This window comes from Acinonyx jubatus, chromosome E1 (assembly GCF_027475565.1).
Source record: "Acinonyx jubatus isolate Ajub_Pintada_27869175 chromosome E1, VMU_Ajub_asm_v1.0, whole genome shotgun sequence".
Classification (NCBI taxonomy): domain Eukaryota; kingdom Metazoa; phylum Chordata; class Mammalia; order Carnivora; family Felidae; genus Acinonyx; species Acinonyx jubatus.
In genome coordinates, this window is record NC_069397.1 from 28,574,592 (window position 1) to 28,594,931 (window position 20,340).

General features: G+C 50.1%; 1 protein-coding gene across 9 annotated transcripts in view; it reads right to left on the bottom strand.

The window, feature by feature from the left end:
* The window catches only part of MSI2 (musashi RNA binding protein 2), a 390,499-nt gene that overhangs the window by 123,935 nt on the left and 246,224 nt on the right, over window positions 1-20,340 (bottom strand). For all 9 annotated transcript variants that reach the window (XR_008294422.1, XM_053212757.1, XM_053212758.1 and 6 more), the window contains one exon: window positions 18,375-18,423. Coding sequence is in view for 8 of the 9 variants with exons in the window: in XM_053212757.1 (XP_053068732.1) it covers window positions 18,375-18,423 (49 nt within the window). In the remaining variant the exon portion in view is untranslated. The remainder of the gene's footprint in view (window positions 1-18,374; window positions 18,424-20,340) is intronic.

Consider the following 20,340-nt stretch of genomic DNA (forward strand, 5'->3'; position numbering starts at 1 on the left):
GTGGAACCGACGAGCGTCCGTAGGGTCTCTTGTCTCTCTTGTGACAGATGCAACGAGGCTTTCTTTGATTCTTGCATGCTGCACCTTTCCCGAAATCCTCTCGATGAATCTCGCCAACAGAGAAGCACAGGGAGACCTCTAATGCTAGAAAACCTGGTGTGTTGAGGGACCAAACAATCGTCGCAACTTCACGCTTCATCGTCTACCACACTGACACCTACCCGGGGGCTCCCCTGAACGATCCCTTCCTTAGTGAGGTTTCTGCAGAAATGACTCGGTAGATTATTGTAGTTCTCTGGATCCCGGTTCTTTGGTGCACATTTTTACATATCTATCTATTCAAATCACCAAATGGATTCCTACGGGAATTGCAAACACAGCTGTTGATTTTCTTCCTGAAATGGGTTCCTTCTACCAAAGCAGTCCCCATATGAGGACTGAACCACCATTCCCTTAGCTCCTTTGCCCAGAATCTAGAGTCAGCCCTAATTGTTTCTCTCAGAACCAGCATCCAACTGAGAACATCTTAGGTCTCATCTCCAAAAGTGTTCCGAATCTCACTGCCTCTCCCCATCCCCACTGCTACAGCCAAAGACCTTGGCAGCTCTTCCTCCACTTCTGCGATGAGCTCCCACTGGTCTTCCTACTGCCCAGCATGCAGCCCTGTCACCTTTCTTCAACTCAGGAGCCAGTGGGACCTTTCTAGAGCAGAACCCTATGCCTCTGCCCTTCTTACCTCCTTCCAACGGCTGCACCCTGGCTCAAACTTTCCATGGTCCAGCCCCTATCCACCTCCCTCACTCATTGCCTTCCACTCCCCCTCTCAGCCATGGTCTTCTGTCATTCAAACACATCATGTTCATGCCCACCCCAGGGCCTTTGCACTCACTGTTGCCTTCTCCTTGGAATGCCTTTGCCTCTCAATTCAAATGCTTGCTCCATGGGGGAGGCCACGGCCACCTACCTACCTAAATAGGCCCTAGGCCCCCTCACCAGGATGTTCCTACTTTATCTTTTTCAGAGCATTTAGCAGTACCTGAAGTTACCTATGCTCTTTCTCCTCCTGAGCTCAGGAGGGCTAGGATTTGGCCTGCTTTGTTCCTACAGTGTTGCTAGAACTAGAACAGAGGGTGCCCCAACACACAGCAGAGCCCCGAGCACAGGATGAGCCTCTGTTGGTACTGTGGGGACCCCCCCGACCCTGGCCAAGCCAAGGAACCCCAGAATGAACACATGACTGATCAGCGCAACCTAGCCCCTACCCCGGTTCTGGAAATACCAAGGACTTGGAGCTGGAATGACCCATTGCCTGACCCCCCCCCACCCCCAAACAGCTGTGAGAGGCCCCTATTGCCATCATCTTACAGGTCCTACGCAGCCTTCCGAGGGCATTCCGGATCTGAATCTCTGTGCCTGGGTCTGCTAAAGGGGAGGCCACCCACCCGGGGCCCCATTTTTCTGGTGCATTTCCCCCGTATCTCATTTTAAACTCAAACAAAAAATTTTAAACCATTACCAGGGAAATCGTCAAATCATTTGTTCACTTTTATTAGTGCCGCTGTAATTAAAGAGAATCACATTTCTGAAATCTTAAGCTGCACTTAACAAAACCCACCCTCCAACCAATCAATTAGTATTACAATAACCACGTTCCCTTGTTGCCGCCGCTATTAGCATTTTGATTGAATGTCTGTTGAAAAGTGACTGGTAACAGAAGATTGTGTTCAGAAAGTAATGTTTCTTTATTCGTCACCACCGAACCTTGTCTGGTTGTCTCCAGTCTCAGCTCAAAAGAGACAAGACAGTTTCCAAAAGCAGTCACTTTGGTGGCGGATTATATTTGCAGGAGGTGGGTGATGAATTAGGCATCATGGCTCCAGCACTGCCAGCTAACACACAGGGGCCTCCCGCTGGCTGGAGCCTTGGCACAGCTGCACCCCGACGATCAGAGCCCTCACGGGGTGACATGTGTCCCTGCTGCCGCTGCGCCCGCCCCCACCCCAATAATCTGGGGCGGTAAATGCCAGGTCTTGTCTTCACACGCGGCACTTTGGAAAACTCAGATATAATAATGCCTCTGCCAGATAAGCTAGTGACCGCCGTGGTTCGTAAAGAAGACGATCATTACTCACTTCTCTGCCAGGCACTTGGGAAACCTGTTATTCTAACATAATACGGTCTCCAGTCGTCATAATAATAAAAGCACCAGTCAGTACAGAGATGGGTTAACAAGCTTCATTACGGGCAGAGAACGCCTGTCTTCTCCACGTCACAGGAATTAAAGACAAGAGTTCATTAAATCGCTGTATTAGAATTTAAACGACCTGCTGGTTCAGACAGCTCTATTTACTGATGTGCACCCCCATCATCGAGGCCTTGTGTGGCTAAATGGAGAGCTCCAGAAACAACGCAACCGAAGTTTCCATTAAGCACACACTCACTCCAGGCAAGTCTGCTGCTCCTTTAAAGGAGACGCTGCTTTGACTGGCCTTAGAGTAGCAAAGGGCGCAGGACCGGGGATGCTGGGAGTCAGGAAGGCCAGGAGTTCCAGGATATAAATGTGGAGATGGTTACATGCCGTCCATTTGTCTGTCCATCCAAAGTCTCAATCCACAGCAAAGGACATGCATGAGTTTCCCCCGTCCCGCAGCTCATAACACAATAGCAAGGGGCATCGGCAGACCGTATTAATGAGCCGTTTAAAAACTAAAACCAAACAAAAAAACCCCAAAACAAAAACAAAAAACCTTTCAGCACTGGGGCGGGGGTGGGGGGGTGATACGGTTCCTTTAAAAATCTTCCCTTTCTCCAAGCTCTGTCTCCTTTTCCTCCCCCCAACTCTGGCTTCTTCCCTGGCTGCCAGACAGGATTTTATAAGTGTCAGGTAGCAATTTCATTTTTAAAATGCTCTTATCAAGGATTTAGGGTGAAAGATAAAATCAGCACAGTAAATCATCATAAAGGAGTGTGGTGTGAGGCACAGTATTTTACAAATCAAAACAGTTAACAAAATGAAAAGGCAAGGACAGGGAAACAAAGTAAGTTTAAGCATCCTCTGAAAGGGGGGAGAGCAGAGGCCAAATTAAATAGAAAGATCGCCCTTCAGATTTCCAAGCTCCCTTTAGTAACGGGCTTGGCCTATTTGCTAAGAACTGCATGAACAGTCCAATTTCCACTTTAAAACAGGATGTTTTTAGAAGGCATATATATTGTCAAACTATTACACACACTTAACGAGGGGCTTTCATCGAAGTCATCTGACCCGCAAGCATGTGTTGCTAGTATCTCTGCTTTATTATTTATCAAATCAATTTCTTCATGGAATGACTAATAAGGCAGACACAGCTGCTCTCTTCTTCCCACCCAGCTGCTACCGCCCTGGCAGCAGCAAGATTTGCTAGGCTACCTGCGGTTTCTTACCCCCCACATTTTGCTAAAGAAACTTACCAGAAAAAAAAAAAAAAAGAAAGAAAGAAAAAAGAGAGAGAGAGAGAGAAAAGAAGGGATGGACCCAGGAGGTGCCAATTTAGGATTCAAGCCACTTTGTGGCTGCTGTTTATACTCCCCAGGAAAAGTTAAGACTGCTAATTGACCAGGTCTGGGCACGAGTCTTTGTTTTACCAGGGGATTTTATTAGTCCTACAGTAAACCAACCACAAATGTAAAATAAAGTAAAAATAGATACAGGTACCTACTTTCCTATTTTGATCCTCTGCGAGCAACGTCATCAATCGCAGCATTTTTAAAACCGACCAAGGGCCACCCCTGCCCCACGTGCACACACAAAGCTGAGATGTACCCCACGAGCGGCAACTCCGAAAAATAAAGTCATAAAGATGCTGTTTATTCTAACTTTTTAATGTATGCTCACCAATCTCTTTGGAGGCCTACCTGAAAATTCACAATAAATAAGAACATGCAATTAGATGATTTCCCATCTGTCAAGGAATGGTTCAATTGTCCATTAAAAGCTAGAGTTCTAAAAATACATAAAGGGAAATTATTAGGTATTGTTGATTCACATTTCTGTTGTAAAACAGGATCACTACTATGGGCAAAATACAAAGCTCCTTTTGTAAATCTTACTCTTTTTTTTTAAAGGTAAGACAGCATGGGGGAGGGAGCAAATTAAACCATAATTTTCAGGCAATGTTTCCTTATTGTCACTCAGAAAAATTGCCAGGTGTTTCCAGAGCAGTTTATACATAAATATACTAGCTGAATCAGGAAATCTTCTCAGGGCAAATGAATCAACTTAATTAAAAGAAGACTAAGATGCCAAGCCTGGGGATTTTGGAAGTAGGGAGGAAATTCAGAAATTTGTAAGTACACACCTTTCTACCTGGCCTTCGAGAGCAAAGCGCATACGTGTTTTAAATCCCGGTACGGGGCGCCTGGGTGGCTCAGTCGGCTGAGCGTCCGACTTCGACTCAGGTCACGATCTCATGGTTCGTGGGTTTGAGCCCAGCTGTCGGGCTCTGTGCTATCAGCTAGGGCCCTGAAGCCTGCTTCGGATTGTGTGTGTGTGTATGTCTCCCTCTCTCTGCCCCCTTCCCTGCTGGCACTCTGTCTCTCAAAAATAAATAAACGTTACCAAAAAAATCCTGGGGTGCCTGGGTGGCTCAGTCGGTTGAGCGTCCGACTTTGGCTCAGGTCATGAGCTCAAGGTTGACGAGTTCAAGCCCTATGTCGGGCTCTGTGCTGACAGCTCAGAGCCTGGAGCCTGCTTCCTATTCTGTGTCTCCCTCTCTCTCTGCCCCTCCCCCACTCATGCTCTGTCTCTGTCTCAAAAATAAATAAACATTAAAAAAAAATTCCTGGTACAGACCCCTGACTGAAGCACATCTACACCCCCCCCTCAGCCCACCAGGCTGCACCAGGTATCAATATCAAGTGTTGGAGGAAGTCTTTTTTTTTTTTTAATTGAACCAGTGTTTTTAGCCTTTCTTCCAGGTCACCTGTGAAGGGCGACTGTGACTCCACCAAAGACATTTTTTTCCCTTTTAAGAAAGAACCCCGTCAGTTTCCTGGGTAATCGTTCTTCCCTTAGGCTCTGGAAAAACAGCAGTGCCCTGAACCATCCTCAGTTCTCCAAAGCCCTCTCCCGAAAACACCTGCACCTCTTACACTGTCCTCCAGACAAGACCACTGCACCTCCGTTTCGCTAGCGTAGGTCTCTGCAGGGGGAGGGTGTAGAAAGGAGGCGGAAATGGCGACAGTGAGCAGGAACCTGTTTTCAGGCAAACGAGCACAGAGACCACAGTGAGGAGGGCCCGCCCATTTCCCACCCACCCTCTTGTCCTATATGTTACTTAATACAGTGCCAAATACTGGGGATATCAGGGGTGGGAGGTGGGGAAGGCGCAGGTAAGAAGCAAATCATCACTAAGAACTGAGAAGTGCCATAAAGGAAAAGGACAAGGTGCCAGGAGCGGACAACCAATGGGGCTGAGCCAGTCTGGGGGTTCAGAAAGATTTCCCCGAGGAAAGGATATTTAAGACTCGTTCTGTAAGGGGAGTAAGAGCTGGCCAGGAGTGTGACACAGACTGTTCCTGGCAGCCCAAGGAACAGCCTGTGAGGGCAGCCCTGCTAAGGAAACGTGCAGGACGTCAGTGTGGCTGCAGGGAGCATGGTGACGGGTCAAGCTGGACAAGCGGAAAGGGCCGGGCACCAAAGACTGCAGACCAGGGTCAACGGTGTAGGTCTTATCCTAATAGCGATGGGAAGCCGGCAAAGTATTTTCGGTAGGACGGTAACTAGATTCACAACTGGAACAACAGAATGGTAGTTATTCACACTTCCTCCCTCCCCCCACGGATCACTGAGGGCCACTCACCTGAAGGAGACACCGCCTCCTTCCCAGGGCTTACACACCGCAGCACATACCAAGGACGGCTCTCCACCCCACTGCCCAGACCTGGTCAGTGGTACCATCTTGGTGAATTTTAAAGCTGGAGGTCCTTGGAGATCATCTGACCCAGGGGGTCCCTGCCCTGACTGCACATTAGCTTTGTGGTGAACGTTGAAATCTGTGAATGCCAGGGCCCCAACCTCGGGTCTTGCTGAATTGATCTGGAGTGGGCCCCCGGTATCGGTACGCTTTAAAAGCTCCCCAGGTGATTCTAATGTGCAACCAGGGCTGAAAACTGCTGATACAGTCCAAACCTCTGATGTGACTGCAATCATTTATCATATGGGCGTCTGATGCTGGGCTGTTGGATGCCTTAAGTCACCCTGGTCTTCCCAGCCAACCCTGTCTCTAAGTGAGGAAGCCAAAGACAGCCACAGGAGTTAGGCAACTCTTTGGGTTATGAGTAGAATCTAAATTCCAAGTCAAGGAACCTAAGCGGAAGAGGTGAACTTTGGGGAAGCTCCCTCCCTTCCCTGCGTTACCGTGCAGACTACAACAGCATCGAAACACATCAGCGGCCTTCTACTTAAAGTGATGTTTCTAACGGGCTCCCCGGCCATTGGTGCCCGGTGAACACATAGCGGCTGGGTGTGAGGCAGGAGGGAGCCCAGGGCTGGCAAGAGATACACAAAACAGGGGCCACCGTCACTTCTGTGTCTATTCTGGGCCCCAAATGGGTGATGTCACCTCCAGCGGCAGTGGAAAGCGGGAGTCATGAATCATCCATGAACCGGCCCAGCCTCCGAGATAATAAATAGGATGTCAGCATTGCGTACTTTGCAGATCTGGTGCGGAGGCGCCGGCTTCGCCTAGGGTGCCGGAACACAGGCACCGGCGCTGGAAATATTCAGAGAAGAAGGATGTGCTTTCAATTATTTCCTGATATCAAGACGGGGTGGCAAGTTGAGGAAGAAATTTTCTAACTTGCAGGGAGCGCTCAAAGGTGCGCAACTTTGATCACTGTAAAATCACGGCCGTTATTTTTCTGTTCCGCCAGGTTCGCCGACCAAACCTGAGGGTTAAGAGAAGCACATCCACGTGGGCGCTCACGCTGTTAATTACTGCTGTGCCCAGTGGTGTCCTGGGACCGGGGACCTGTGGGGGTTGCCATCTTGACCCTCAATTGCATTAATTTAGCTCAGAAACTCACTCTAGGATTGAATTTGGCAAATGTTCCTGCCTGGAAGGGTTTCTGAGACAACATAAAGAAATCAAGAAGTCTGTCTGGCAGGTTTTGAAGTTCAGTGTTGTCTCGCTGTGTTTTCTCCAGGATGGAAGCTGGAACAGGTATGTAAGGATGGTGGGGTCTGTGTTGTCTCACACGAGCTCTCCTGATCTCCTTCTCTCTCTCTCTTATTTCCCTAAGCAGCCAAACGGAACGAACCGAGCTGGAAACACCTATGGAACGGGTGCGGTTTGCATTCTTGAGAGCTGGGGGTTCAGACAACCCCTCGGTGTACTGGCGTTGTCGACAACTCTTCAGTGTATTCCTCGGCTTCTAAAGAAGTGACTGAGCTCTGAAGGCTACTCTGTTAAAATGAGATCTCAGAATTCAAGGGTCTCTACCGAAAAATTTATTTAACACCGTAAGGGCATCTGCACGGTGTTTGGTTAACTTCGACCTGGGGAAGCCATGAACTATGTCAGGATTTGGGGGTCGTGTTCTCACGTAAAAGATCTCTTCTCTGACCAAGCTTTGCTGCAAGAGCGGCATGATGTGACAGGGATGTGCAGAGAGAGGGGCTTGCCCGCCCGCTGCGACGGGAGCCCCAACATCAGGGGCACGCGCCCCACAGAAAGCGCAGCTCTGCCCTCTGCGCGGCCCCCGGGGCCTGCTGGAACAGCCTACTACCAACTGGGGGCGCTGAAAACGACAAAGGGATTCTCTCACACTTCCGGAAGCCAGAAGCCGGAAACCAAGGTGCCTTCCACAGGCTCAAGAGAAAATCTGTCCCGTGCTGGCCCCCTTAGCTTTGGGCGTGGCCGGCAATCCTCGTCTTCCAGCTGCCTCACCCCAGTCCTGCCTCCGTGGTCACCTGTCTGACCTCACACGCCCTCCCTCTTAGCATCCCAGTCCTATGGGATGAACCTGAGCCAGCCTGGCCTCATCTTGAATACATCTGCAAAGACCCTATTTCCCCAAATAAGGTCACATTCTGAGATAAGAGGGGTTAAGTCTTCAATATATCTTTTGAGGGGGGATCCAATTCAACCCACAATACTCTCCCCTCTCAGCAAACTTGATGAGCAAACAGCACCCTGGAGTGTTAAACGTTTCCTCCGTTCACCAAGTCTTGGCCTTTATTCCCCAAGCAACTGTAACACTATTACCAGTAAAATAACATGAGCTATTACACTAATAAAGCTAATATAGATATAGTCTCCTAAGCGTTAGATATTTCACATAGATGAATTACCTCACTTAAGCCTCCCAAGTCCGTGAGTAATAACATTCCCCATTTAACAGATGAGAAAACTGAGGTTCAGAGAAGCTTAATAACTTGCCCAGGGTCACCCAGCTGATCGGTGGTAGTGTTGGAACTTGAACCCAGTAGTGTGACTTTAGACCTAACCTCTCACCCCTTTGTCACATGACCCAGACACCTCACTACCTTTAACGGGGTACTTGCTGTGACTTTTCAGCTATAGCAACAGGGACACAGAGGAGGAGTCTGCGTTTGCCATATTATGTAAGGTTCCCACGTGTTTATTAATCACGACTTAGTTAGGAAAATGCTTTTAACTTTCTTCTTTAATTAAAACCCGTTTTGAACTTCTGGAATGGAGGGTCGCCCCTTTGACTTCTCTCCCCTCCGGTCTGGGATAAACTCAAGCAAACCATGTTTCTTTCCAGACGGGGAGCAGGCTGGCTATTCTATTAATAGCACATTGTCTGGGAGGACCAGAAACTACTAAGAGAATCCTCATCTATCTATCTGACTCTCTGTTTATGGAAACTAAAAAAGAGGTGACTCAGAGTTGTAAAGAATTTTCGGGTGCATTTAATCAAATTTTGTTCTTTTGGATCAGCTTGGTCCCTCTCCCTGGCAGGAGACAAAACTCTAAAGAGACAGGGCCCAAACCCCGTTCAACTAAGCATGAGATGCCACATATTGTCCCAACCCCATAATTACAACCAAGTTTTAAAATACTGATGCAAATGTCAGGAACAAGGTAGAAGTGACAACAGTTACTGTGTAAGGGAGCTGGGATGAGGTGAATGTTTTTCTTTTGAAAACTCTCCCTCATGTTGTTATATCACTGCATTTACAATTCAAATTGGAATGAGTTTGAAAAGCTTAAACGCTAAAAAAGTAAATGTTTGAATAGGTAATAAATGGACATGGTACAAAAATTCAAAAGGTAAATAAGTATACGATAAAATGTTTTTCCGTATCTTTGTACCACTGGTCACTTAGTCCTCTTCCTGGAAGCAAACGCTGTTTCTTATTTATGTAAACTTGTATCTGTGAGTATATGCACATGCCCCTAAAACACATTCAGGTGCTAACTATTTATGGCCAGAGACTGTTCCAAGCCCTTTATGCTTATTAACCACTGCAAGACTCAGGCTAACCCCATGTCATCATTCCTATTTCATAAATGAGGAATCTGAATCCCAAAGAGGGTAAGTGACTTGCCCAAGGTCACACAGCTATTACATCGCAGAGCTCAGATTCAAACACCAACCAGCTGCCTGACTCCAGAGCATGTGCTCTTTTCCTTCCCCTACGTTTATTTATTTTGAGAGAGAGAGAGAGCGCAACAGAGGAGGGACAGAGAGAGAGAGAGAGAGAGAGAGAGAGAGAGAGAGAGAATCCCAAGCAGGCTCCGTGCAGTCAGCCCCAGACCCTGATGTGGGGCTCAAACTCACAAACCATGAGATCATGACCTGAGCCGAAACCAAGAGTCGGATGCTTAACCAACTGCGCCGCCCTGGGGCCCTCGGAACATGTGCTCTTAACCACTATGCCATTCTAACGCTTTGTGACCAGTTTTGTGGGTAGCCTTTCAGAAATATTCTACGCATCTGCAAGCGTATGCTTTGTGTGTGAAGGAGAGGGAAAGGTTGTTTTAAAGATCAGGGTCTTAAAGACTCAAACACAGATTGTAGTTTGTTTGCTAGAAGAAGTTAAACGGACGGTCTTCCTTAAGGGGGAGAGTAAAGAAATGAGGTACGCTTATCATGGGCATGTTATAAGCCAACTCACTTCACTCATTACAGAGCAGGTCTCTCACCTCCACAAGTGAGCCAAACGGGGCTCAAAGCTCTTCAGCAACTTGCCCAAGATGACACCTGTGGGGAGCTGGGAGGGCCCGCAAAGCTCAGGTCCTGCAAAGCTCGGGTCCCGCAGTACACCATTGCCCGCACAGAGATGCGGACGGGCTAATGCACATCTGTTGAGCAGCAAAGCTCTGAACAGAAGCCCAAGTCCACAGCTGCACAGCAACGAGGCTCCCCTGGGAAGCTCCAGTCCCCGAGGGAGGTGCCCGCCCAGGTGCTGGTTCCCGGGCCCCTAGCAGTGCCAGGGCACTAAGAAAGGGGGTGCTTTTAATCAAGTGGCCGCGCTGGAGGCTCCTTTCCCCTCAGGCCTCCACGCCCTGCCCTCACCGAGATCTTAAAACACGTCGTGAGAGTCAGAGCCTGGGCCTCTATGGGAACAGGGCCCAACAAAAGCCTCATTGTCCCTCTCTACAAAAAAACCGTTTCTGGGTCAGTGAAGTTGCTGACCCTGGGCCCACTCCCTTTCTGCTTCCGTGGGGCCGCAGCCAGGAGGGAGGCAGGAAGACCTATTAGCTCACCACCGTTTTGGTGCCAGGGCTTTTATTCCAAAGGAAAGAAGTTTAAGATTTATACTTCAGCTCCAGAAAATGCAGGGCACCCAGGGTGCCAAATTCCCCCGGCTATGCAGGCTCCCTCTTGCGCTGGGCGCCCCTGTCCCCCGGCCCCGTTGCTAGGGAGTTGAGAGCTTTGTATTCCTCCGCGTCTACAAAGAAAAGCAGGTGAACAGAAACCCAGCTACTGTGTTGATTAATATCTCAAGAGACAGTGCCGGAATGGGCGCTTCCGGAATTTAGTTAGCTCGGGGAAAAAAAAATTAAAGCGCTCCCCTTGCTTCCTGTCAGAAATAAAATTAAGGTCTCAGATCGATGTTGCCAGGGCTGGGGTAATACGGGAATCTTTAACGGCCTCCTCTCTACATGTTTTCAAACGCACATTCCCCTTCAACCCTGCCCTTTTAATTGGTTATTTGGCGAGGTCATGTTTGCACCAATTTCTCGGGAAGGCTAATGGTGTTTATTTAAAGGGAAAATGAAATGTGCAGACAGCTCTGGGGGCTGGTCTCTGAGAGACGGCTCAGGGTGGGGGCTGCAGCTCTGGACCCCGCTCCCCTCCTTCCACCCTCCATTGCTGCACATTCCTGGCAGACCGGAGGAGGTCCCGAGATGCGTCAGGTGACAGGTCAGGCCTTGGGGGAAATGTGCTCTGGGTGGAGGGACAAAGGCGCACTGCCCCCGGGCCAGGCCCCACAAGGGAGTGAGGAGGCTGGGGTACACCCCTCGTGGTGGGCACACACAAGCACGCTCACCCCCCTTACGCAGCCCTGCCTTTAGAATGAGCCCAGGCAGGAGCACAGAACCCTGGGTCCTGACCATGTAGGGGAGAGGTACTGGCCGTCCATTTACATCACTGCAGGACCTGGCGGCTCTTCCCCGTTCTAACTAGAGCGTGCCCAACTTCAAGAAGGCACGTGTTTTCCAAAAGAATCTCTCCAAGCACCCAAAGGCAGCAATTAACATCACCTCCAGCCACCCTCGCCCCGCTCCCCATGTCCCTTCTAACCAGGGTGGACCGAAGGAGACTCAGTCATATTGAGTTTCTACCCTATTCTGAACATCTTCTCCTAGACGCCTGGCTTATCAGTAATTTTCCTAAGCAGTTGCCTCACACTCATATGGGCTATTCTGGGGAGAGAAGATTCTCTGTCACCTGACCCGATCGAGACCCTTTACTTGCAGTAAAGAGCCCAAGTGGCACGCGTGGTGGCCACATCATCCTAAGACTAGACTGAAACTTCTGTGGGGCCAAGACCCTTGGCTGGTGTTCGTGGCCTAGAGCAGACCGGCTGCGGGTACAGAATTGGGATCGATACTAATAATGATCAAGCTCCTGGTTTACAGGCTTCCAATAAACCCTTTGATATACCTCAGACTTAGGGTGGGGCGCGATGGGTGCCCAACACCATCGGTAGGTCGCACAGCAGATGAGAGGCAGATGTGAGAGGTGGGGACCCTGCAGAGGCATGACTCCAGCGGGTGGACATCACGTTGGCATGGGCACCGAGGCCCTCGTGTCACATCGCCAAGTGTCATCACCAGCTGTGATTCCAGGCATCCCTGCCACCCCTCCTACCCCCTCCAACAACCCTCTCCCACCCAGAGGGACTTCTTCCTCCATCCCATAACGTGCCATCTACGGGCTGTAGAGTCCCAACCCCCTTTCCTAAGTAAGGTCAGAATGTTAGACTCTCACTAGGAAAAACACATGCATACATTATCTTTGACACCCTACACCCTCGAAGAAAGCAATGCCTTTTAATTTTTCATTTAGTTTACACCTGTGTGAAGCTCCTTTTACATCCCCTTCCTCAACTTCGGGAAACAAGCAGCAGTGAACAAATAATTACAGCACGATCCTGAATCATCTTTAGCGTCTATAAAACAGTCTAGACGTCAGAGGTCAATTTCAAAAAGTGCGTGTCTGGCAGGTAGTCAGGACATTACGGGCTGTTTTTCCTCCTTAGAAAGGCATTATCTTCTATCACAGTTTCAGCTACCTCTTACTGGCACCATTTTAATAAATAAACCGATTACGCAAATTACGGAGACCTTCAACTGCAGCCAACCGCTTTTCGGGATGGAGATGCCGTGCAAGCTTCGAGGGAGAGGCGGAGCTCAGCCCCACAGCCCAGAGAGCTTCTCCCTCTTCTCCCACATGGGGCCCACAACGATGCCCTTCCGGCCTGGCGGCTCCTGATAGGGCACAGACACTCTGGAAAAGGACCCTCCAAGCAGTGGGCCTGTCGTTGATGGTGCTCTCGGAGGGTCACAAAACCGCCTCGGCTGAGGTCAGTGCCGCGGAGCGGCCTGCTGGGGAGCCTGTGAGTTCTCAGAGCTGTTGATCCTCTCCAAAGCCATTAGCATTGCACTTAATGAGCAACCGTTAACAGCGGTGAGGGGAGTCTTCCAGCATACTGAGCTTCATTTTCCTCTCAGTGTATCCGGCCCTTTGCCTCTGGCAACGTTCTGGAGCAAACAGGCCTGCTGGGTAATGGAAGCCGCAGGGAGTGAGAAGTCCTGTCTCCAAGCCTCTCCTCTGTACTCCTTCCCTCTCCAGCTGACCCTCACCAGGCAATCCCATAAGCTTCAAAGACACCCGACTTGTTTTCCACTGGGCCCCCAACCACCCAGCTCTCCCTGATGGGCCAGACATGGTTCAGCCTGGAAGGCTGGGTTCGGAGGGAAGACGAGCAGAGGCCCCCCCTAGAAGGACACTCACGGCGGGGGCTCCCTTCCCCGGCAAGGAGGTGAATGTGAGATGTGTTTCAGCAACCAACATCCCCGCGTTCCTCCGCTTGCTCAAACGGGGCTGATGACAGTGGGGACAGATCCAAACCACTCCACCCTCCCTCGCTCCCTCCGGCTCACCCCTCAGCCTTGTGCCTCCCAAAGGGCAAATCGGGAAGGACACTGTGCTGTATCTTCCCTCCAGACCCTCCCCACCAGCCCCTCTCTGGGATCAATACCTAATGCTGAATTCAAGATCTTATCTGAGTTTTGCAAGGAGAAAGCAACAAACTTTCCCCCAACGATTAAACCCTTTGATGATCAGCCCCATATTTCTCAGACCGCCTCCAAAGGCTTTGAGAGAGCAAATGAAAGGACTGTGCAAAAACTGGAAAGCCACCTTCTTTCTCTCCCCTTGGGCACAAAGAATCTCATGGAAGGCTTCAGAAGCTCGGCTCCCACCTGGCTACAGACACCTGCGTGCGGCCGGCCCTCCAACACTCTACATGCCTCAGTTTTCCCACCTGAAATGGAGGTGCGCAGTAGTCCAGCAAGAAGGGCAGGTGGAGAAGGACCAATAACGAGGAGGTGCTTGAGACTTAAAACCACCAATCTCCCTGCTTTCAACCACTGCCTAGCACCATGCTTGCGAAGCAGCCAAGAGCAAGGACTCCGGGTCAGACAGGCTGGGTTTACGTCCAACTGGGGACTCCGGGCAGCTGGGTTCACCAATGACCGTCGTAAAGATTCAACAGTATGTGTAGGCGCTGCGCTAAGCACGTGGGATATAACTGCTCGGGAAGGGCTGGCGGTTTCTACCAAGAGGGTTAGCATGGCCTGGTCAGCACAGAACCCACTGTACCACCGTGGTGTGTGCCGTCACGGGATACCCAGACCCCCCTTCAGGATCTGCTGGCAGCACTGCTGGAAGAGGGCCCCCAGCTGTCTGTCTCCTCTAGGATGTCCTCAGGGCAAGCCCAAGGTCACACGTGCTTCCCAGGGTGGGCTGCGTCCTGTGACAGGTCAGCGTATAAGGTCAGCCCTCTCACTGCAGCTGTGCAAGGCCCTAGCTTCAGAATTCCCCGGGGCCTCACAGATCAGCCCCTCCGCTGCCCCGCGAGGGCACTCCTGCGTGCTAATCCCCATCTCCAGGGATGCAGATACAGCCCCTTACCTCCCTCTCCGAGCTAAAACAAGAAGAATGACAAAGGACTTAATCTTGGGCATTCTCTCAGTTAAAAGGCTAAAAAGTCAGAAAACATACTTCAGGTCCCAGAGCTTGTCCCGGCTCCCCCACCCTCCCGAGGAGGACCCGGAGGTGTCCCGAGAGGTTAGGAAAGGTGCCCTAACTCGGCATCAAGGGAGCAGCAGGAGCCGGAAGGAGGTCTGCTCGAAGGAGAAAGTGGGAGAAGACTCCACACCTCCTGTGGGAGTCACGTGCTGAATGACCTTCTTCCTGCTTCCAGTGGGGAGGACTTACATCCCGGGAGGGCTTGTTGTCTCCTCTCCCCTGGATTCTTTCCCAGGGTGCTAGGGAGGTCCAAGGACAGATGTAAGAGGGGAAGAAACACAGGCTGTCGCTTCTGTGAACAGATGTAACGGAGGGCCACCCTGTCCCTGGGGGAACAAATAGGGGACAGGGGCAGGGGGGGAGCCACTGTGCGGCGGGAAGTGGAAACTCCGCCCCGAGCTCTGGCTCACAGTGGCAAGAGTTTTCGGAGAGGGTCCTGTGAGCCCGGCAGACCCGACTCCCGGGACCCCAGGCCCAACCAAACGTGCAGCCTTCCTGGAAGGCAGCAGTCTCAGCTCCAAGGGCGCACAGGTGCGCTAGCCCCAGGCTGCGCAGCGGGGCGGGGTTGGGAGCTGCGAGGGGGGGAAGGGAAGGTGCCGTGCGTGCTGTGTGGCCACCCGCAGGGTGAACAGTGTGGACCTCTTTAAGAGGAGAGCTGGAGGCAGTGCTAGCCCGAGAGGTGTCCTTAACTTCTGCTACTGCAGCACTTTCTTCTTGATAAGATAATGGGAAACAGGAAGCTGAGGAGGTGAAGGTAAGGTTGGGCCAAGATGGCTGCAGGAGGATTTTGTGTTCTCGGGCTTATCACCTGATTCCAAATGTACATTCCATCAGGGATGTGGGGCCCACTTATCCCACACGCAGGACTCGTGCCTCTGTTGTGATATGTGCCTTTTTTTTTTTTTTTTAATTCTTTCCTCTCCGAAATGCTCTGAACCACTTAAGTATTAACCCAGCTTTAGCACCCAGTTCAAAGAGAAACTCCTCAGCTATTCAGAGGTGCTGGAAAGTGTGTAGGGGCCAAAGCCCTACACAAAAAGAACCCCAGGGAGCAGACTTCTGTACAGGAGGAAAGGGGACGCAGGATGTTGGGGCCTCTTTCCCTCCTGCCTTCTCTTTCCCCACCCCGCCAGCGGGGGCCCCCAGGACCGCATCCACTCCAGCTGGCCCCCTGGGTGTGCAGCCACCCACGGCTGGCCCCACGCTCAGAAGGGCTTTGTCCTGGGTTGAATGCTCTGTCACCTTGAAATTCTTAATAACTTTTGAGTAAGAGGCCCGTCTTTCACCTTGTTCTGGCTCCACGAATTATGCAAAGGGTCCTACATCCACTGCAGGAATCTCACCTCTGGCAGGGCAGCAGGACGCTTGGGCAGGCCCTGCCGTGGCTGGGGTGCACTGAGCATGTGCTCCGGGCTGTGCCCACCCTTCTTCCTGCCAGTGGCCCCAGGAGTCATGGGAGAGCGATCAATGCCATCCCTGGAGCCGCTCTGAGCAGGGGGCCGTAAAACGGACCTCCCTCTAGCTCGAGACAGGAATGACAGAGGGGCCACCACCCCATCACGGCACCCAGCGCCTGGGAGCAAGGAAAGAGGCTCCACCCACAGCAGGAGGCGTCTGGGTCAGAAATAAGGGAGAATCTTGCCTGGCACTTCCTCAGGGGCCCGGCGCCCACAGTGTGAACCTGCCTCTGTCTGCTATTAGCCGAGTAACGTAACACGGAGAGTCACCGGCTCTCTCACGTCCCCCAGATGACACAGCTCTTTCCCCGGCACAGCTGTGAGGTTTGCACAAGATGATTTACTCTCCTCTCCAACACGGCCTGACCCAGAGCAGGAGCTCAGAAATACCTTTATTCGTGGATATTCAACACTACTGCCTATAGAGGCCACTCAGGAATCTTCCAGGAGCGTGAATTCTAGCACTGAACTCTAGTGCCACATTCAGATGGGCCTCGCCCACCCTGAAAGTAAATAGATGAAAACATTCTTCTTAACACACCCGTCCCCACATGGAGACCACAGAGAAAGAGCCAAATCTGAAATCAGCAGTCCTAGAGAGGAGTCCCTGCTCTGACCTTGGGTGGATCCCCTACCCCCTCTGAGTTTCAGTCACCTCACACACCACACGGAGGTGATGATGGTGAAAACAATCATAATAACCTGCGCACAGGTGATGTGCGTGGCACTCCAACTCTCCAAACAACCCTATAGGGAAATACTAATATTATCCCCACTTTACAGATGAATAAACTGAGGTAAAGAAGATAAAGGAGTGAAGTGATTTTCCCAAAGTCACGGCGCTGCGGTGGAGATGAGAATACACGATGCCTGTGAAAACAGTGCTCAGATAACCCCCCGTACCTCCCCTAAGGATGATGGTGGAGAATAATCATGAATTGTCCGTCTCCGCACCCCCGGCCCCTTGCTCTCTCGGCCCTCGTGATGCTGAGCAAGGCAGAGGACAAAGCAATCATTCCACACTTGTAAGCTCATCTTTTCCTCCCTTGCCTCCACCCCACCCCACCTCTTCATCCTCCACCCCTCCCCATGCCTTCCCCACATACACCATCGAAGACCCAGTTTTCCGCCAGATTTTCTACTTTCCCTTCTGAGGCCGCTGTCAATGGACGCACAGGAAGCCGGACTGCCAGGCACACTGAGGACAGCCCCTCCTTCTCCCACCCTCCTTCCTCCCTTTCACTCTGCCTGCTCCCAACAGGAGAGACATACAGTCAGCGCTGGGTAACTGCTTCTAATCACAGGTGACAGCAAGAATGTAAACAACACGAGAAACATCTAAATGCAATCCGAGTGGCAAGGAAACACTGCTCACTCCGGCTTCTCTCAAGAACGCTGCTTCCTGCCACCTCCCTTCCGAGGCTCTGCCCATTAACGCCCTGTTCCTAGGAGCCCCAGATACCAGGGGTTTCCGGAGAGCAGGAGAATGGAACGCTAAGCCATAAGCTTGGACTCTACTTCCTCTGGGAGGATTTTCTAGATTCATCCAATTTTCTGTTTAAAGCAGTCATTTCAACGTGGTTCCTTTTTGGGGAACGGGAGGCATGGAGGTCAGAGACCACTTTGAGAATCTGTTCAAAGCTACGCATCGCTTCCCAAGAAAAGCGCAAACATAAAACATTCCGTGTGCCATTTCGGAGGCTCACAGACCCCAAGTTGAGACCCGTTTTCTAGAACATGGATAAGACAATAAGAGCACAGGGGAAAATACGAGGAGGCGCAGTGCCCTCTAAACACTCCAGATGTGCATAGGGCACTGCCAATCCTGCAATCGCAGGTCGAATAAACCTTCTTCTCTGGCTCTTCAGGTTGCCAGTGTGCTTCTAAACCACCTCCTCCAATGCAAATTGAGAACTCAACGGAGTAATTGCTGTGAATAATTTCCACTCGGATCACTTAGTGTTCAGGTCTAGCAAAGACCAAGAGAGCCAGGGTTAGAAAGGTGTGTCGGAACACGGGTTGGGCGTGGCTGATTTTTAACTGTCCGGTATCTGGATTCTGTGCTGTGGTGTCCCTCCATGAATACAGACCTTCAACAGACGGTCAACTGACAGAAGGGAAGCCTTCCTCCACAGGGGCTCTTACCTCTGTGCCTGTTGGTCGTCTTATCAAACATCAGCATTGCATCCTCCACCTGCAAAACAAATACAGAATGGGGTCTGCTTTAGGAATTTTAACAACATGTTTGAAATGTGATATATTGGGGGGGAAGGGTGGTTTCCATTATCAAAGCCATAGGTGCCCATTAAAATTTATGTGAAGGGGCGCCTGGGTGGCTCAGTCGGTTGAGCGTCCGACTTCGGCTCAGGTCATGATCTTGTGGTCTGTGAATATGAGCCCCGCATCGGGCTCTGTGCTGACAGCTCAGAGACTGGAGCCTGCTTCAGATTCTGTGTCTCCCTCTCTCTCTGCTCCTCCCCTGCTCGCACTTTGTCTCTCTCTCTCTCTCTCTCTCTCTCTCTCAAAAATAAACATAAATTTTAAAACATTTAAAAAAAATTCCGTGAAAACACAAAAAATTAGAAAAAAAAGATCACTGCCTTTCCTATCTTTCTGCCTAGTACAACCACAGTTAACATCTGGTGTATTTCCCTTCAGTTTTTGCCTTTAAAAAAACCTTATGCCTATTTTAATATAGTTTAAATCATACTGTATATGGAATTTTCCCCTAGTTCTTTTTTTAATATACTATTACAATATTGCAAACACTTCCCAGATTCACACTGTGAATATTATCTGTTTTGTTCCCCAATTTTTTTGATCATGGTAAAATACACATAACATAAAAGTTGCCATCTTAACTGTTCTTAAGCGCACAGTTCAGCGGTATTAAATGCATTCATAACGTTGAACTATCATCCCCACCATCCATCTCCGGAACTCTTCATTTTGTAAAACTGACACTCTACCCCCATCAAATAATAACTCTGCACCCCCTCGTCCCCCTCGGTCCCCCTCGGCCCCCCAGCAACCACCCTTCTGTCTGCTGTCTCTGACTGTGACTACTCCAAGTACAGAGGTCCCCCCGTGTCCAAGGGCATACATTCCAAGACACCCAGTGGATGCCCGAAACTGTGGCCAGTACCCAACCCAAGATACACCATGTTTTTTCCTGTCCATACACACCTATGATAAAGTTAAATTTATACGTTAGGCACGGTAAAGGATTTAACAATAGTAACTAATAATAACAGAACAATTACAATATGCTGTAATATAAGTGGCGTGAATGTGGTCTTTCTCTTTCAAAACATCTTACTGTACTGTCACTGATGAAGAGAGAGGATAAGATGCCACGTGATGAGAGGAAGTGAGATGAATGACGGAGGCATGTGACGTAGCGTTAGGCTGCTACTGACCTTCTGTTGATCCGTCAGGAGGATCATCAGCTTTAGGACCACAGTTGATTGCGGGTAATGGACACCACGAATAAGGGGGAGGGGGGCTACTATGTTTCATGGAAGTAGAAATACACAGTATTTGTCTTTGTGACTGGCTTATTCCACTGAGCATAATGTCAAGGTTCAGCCATATTCCATTGTATGTGAATACCACATTTTGCTTATTCATTCGTCCGTCGATGGATGGATACTCAGTCTTAGCTATTGTAAATAGTGCCGCTATAAAACATGAGTGTACAAGTATCTCCTTGAGTCCCTGTTTTCAATTCTTTTGGGTATGTATACCCAGAAATGAAATTGCTAGATCATATGGTAACTTTGTTTTTAATTTTCTGAGGAACTGACATACCGTTTGCCACAGTGGCCGTTCCATTTTACATCCCCGCCAACAGGGCACGAAGGTTCCAACTGCTCCACACCCTGGCCAACACTTGTTATTTTCTGGGAGTTTTTTGATAGTAGTCATCCTGATGGGTGTGAGGTATTATCAATACGATCTTGACTGCTGCATAATATTTCATGGAGTGAGAAACTATAGCTTACTCAATTAATCCTTCTGTGGATATTTAAACTGTTTCTGGTTATAGACAATGGAAATTTAACATCTTGATTATCATGGGCTGAATTGTGCCCCCTTCCAAACTCTGACG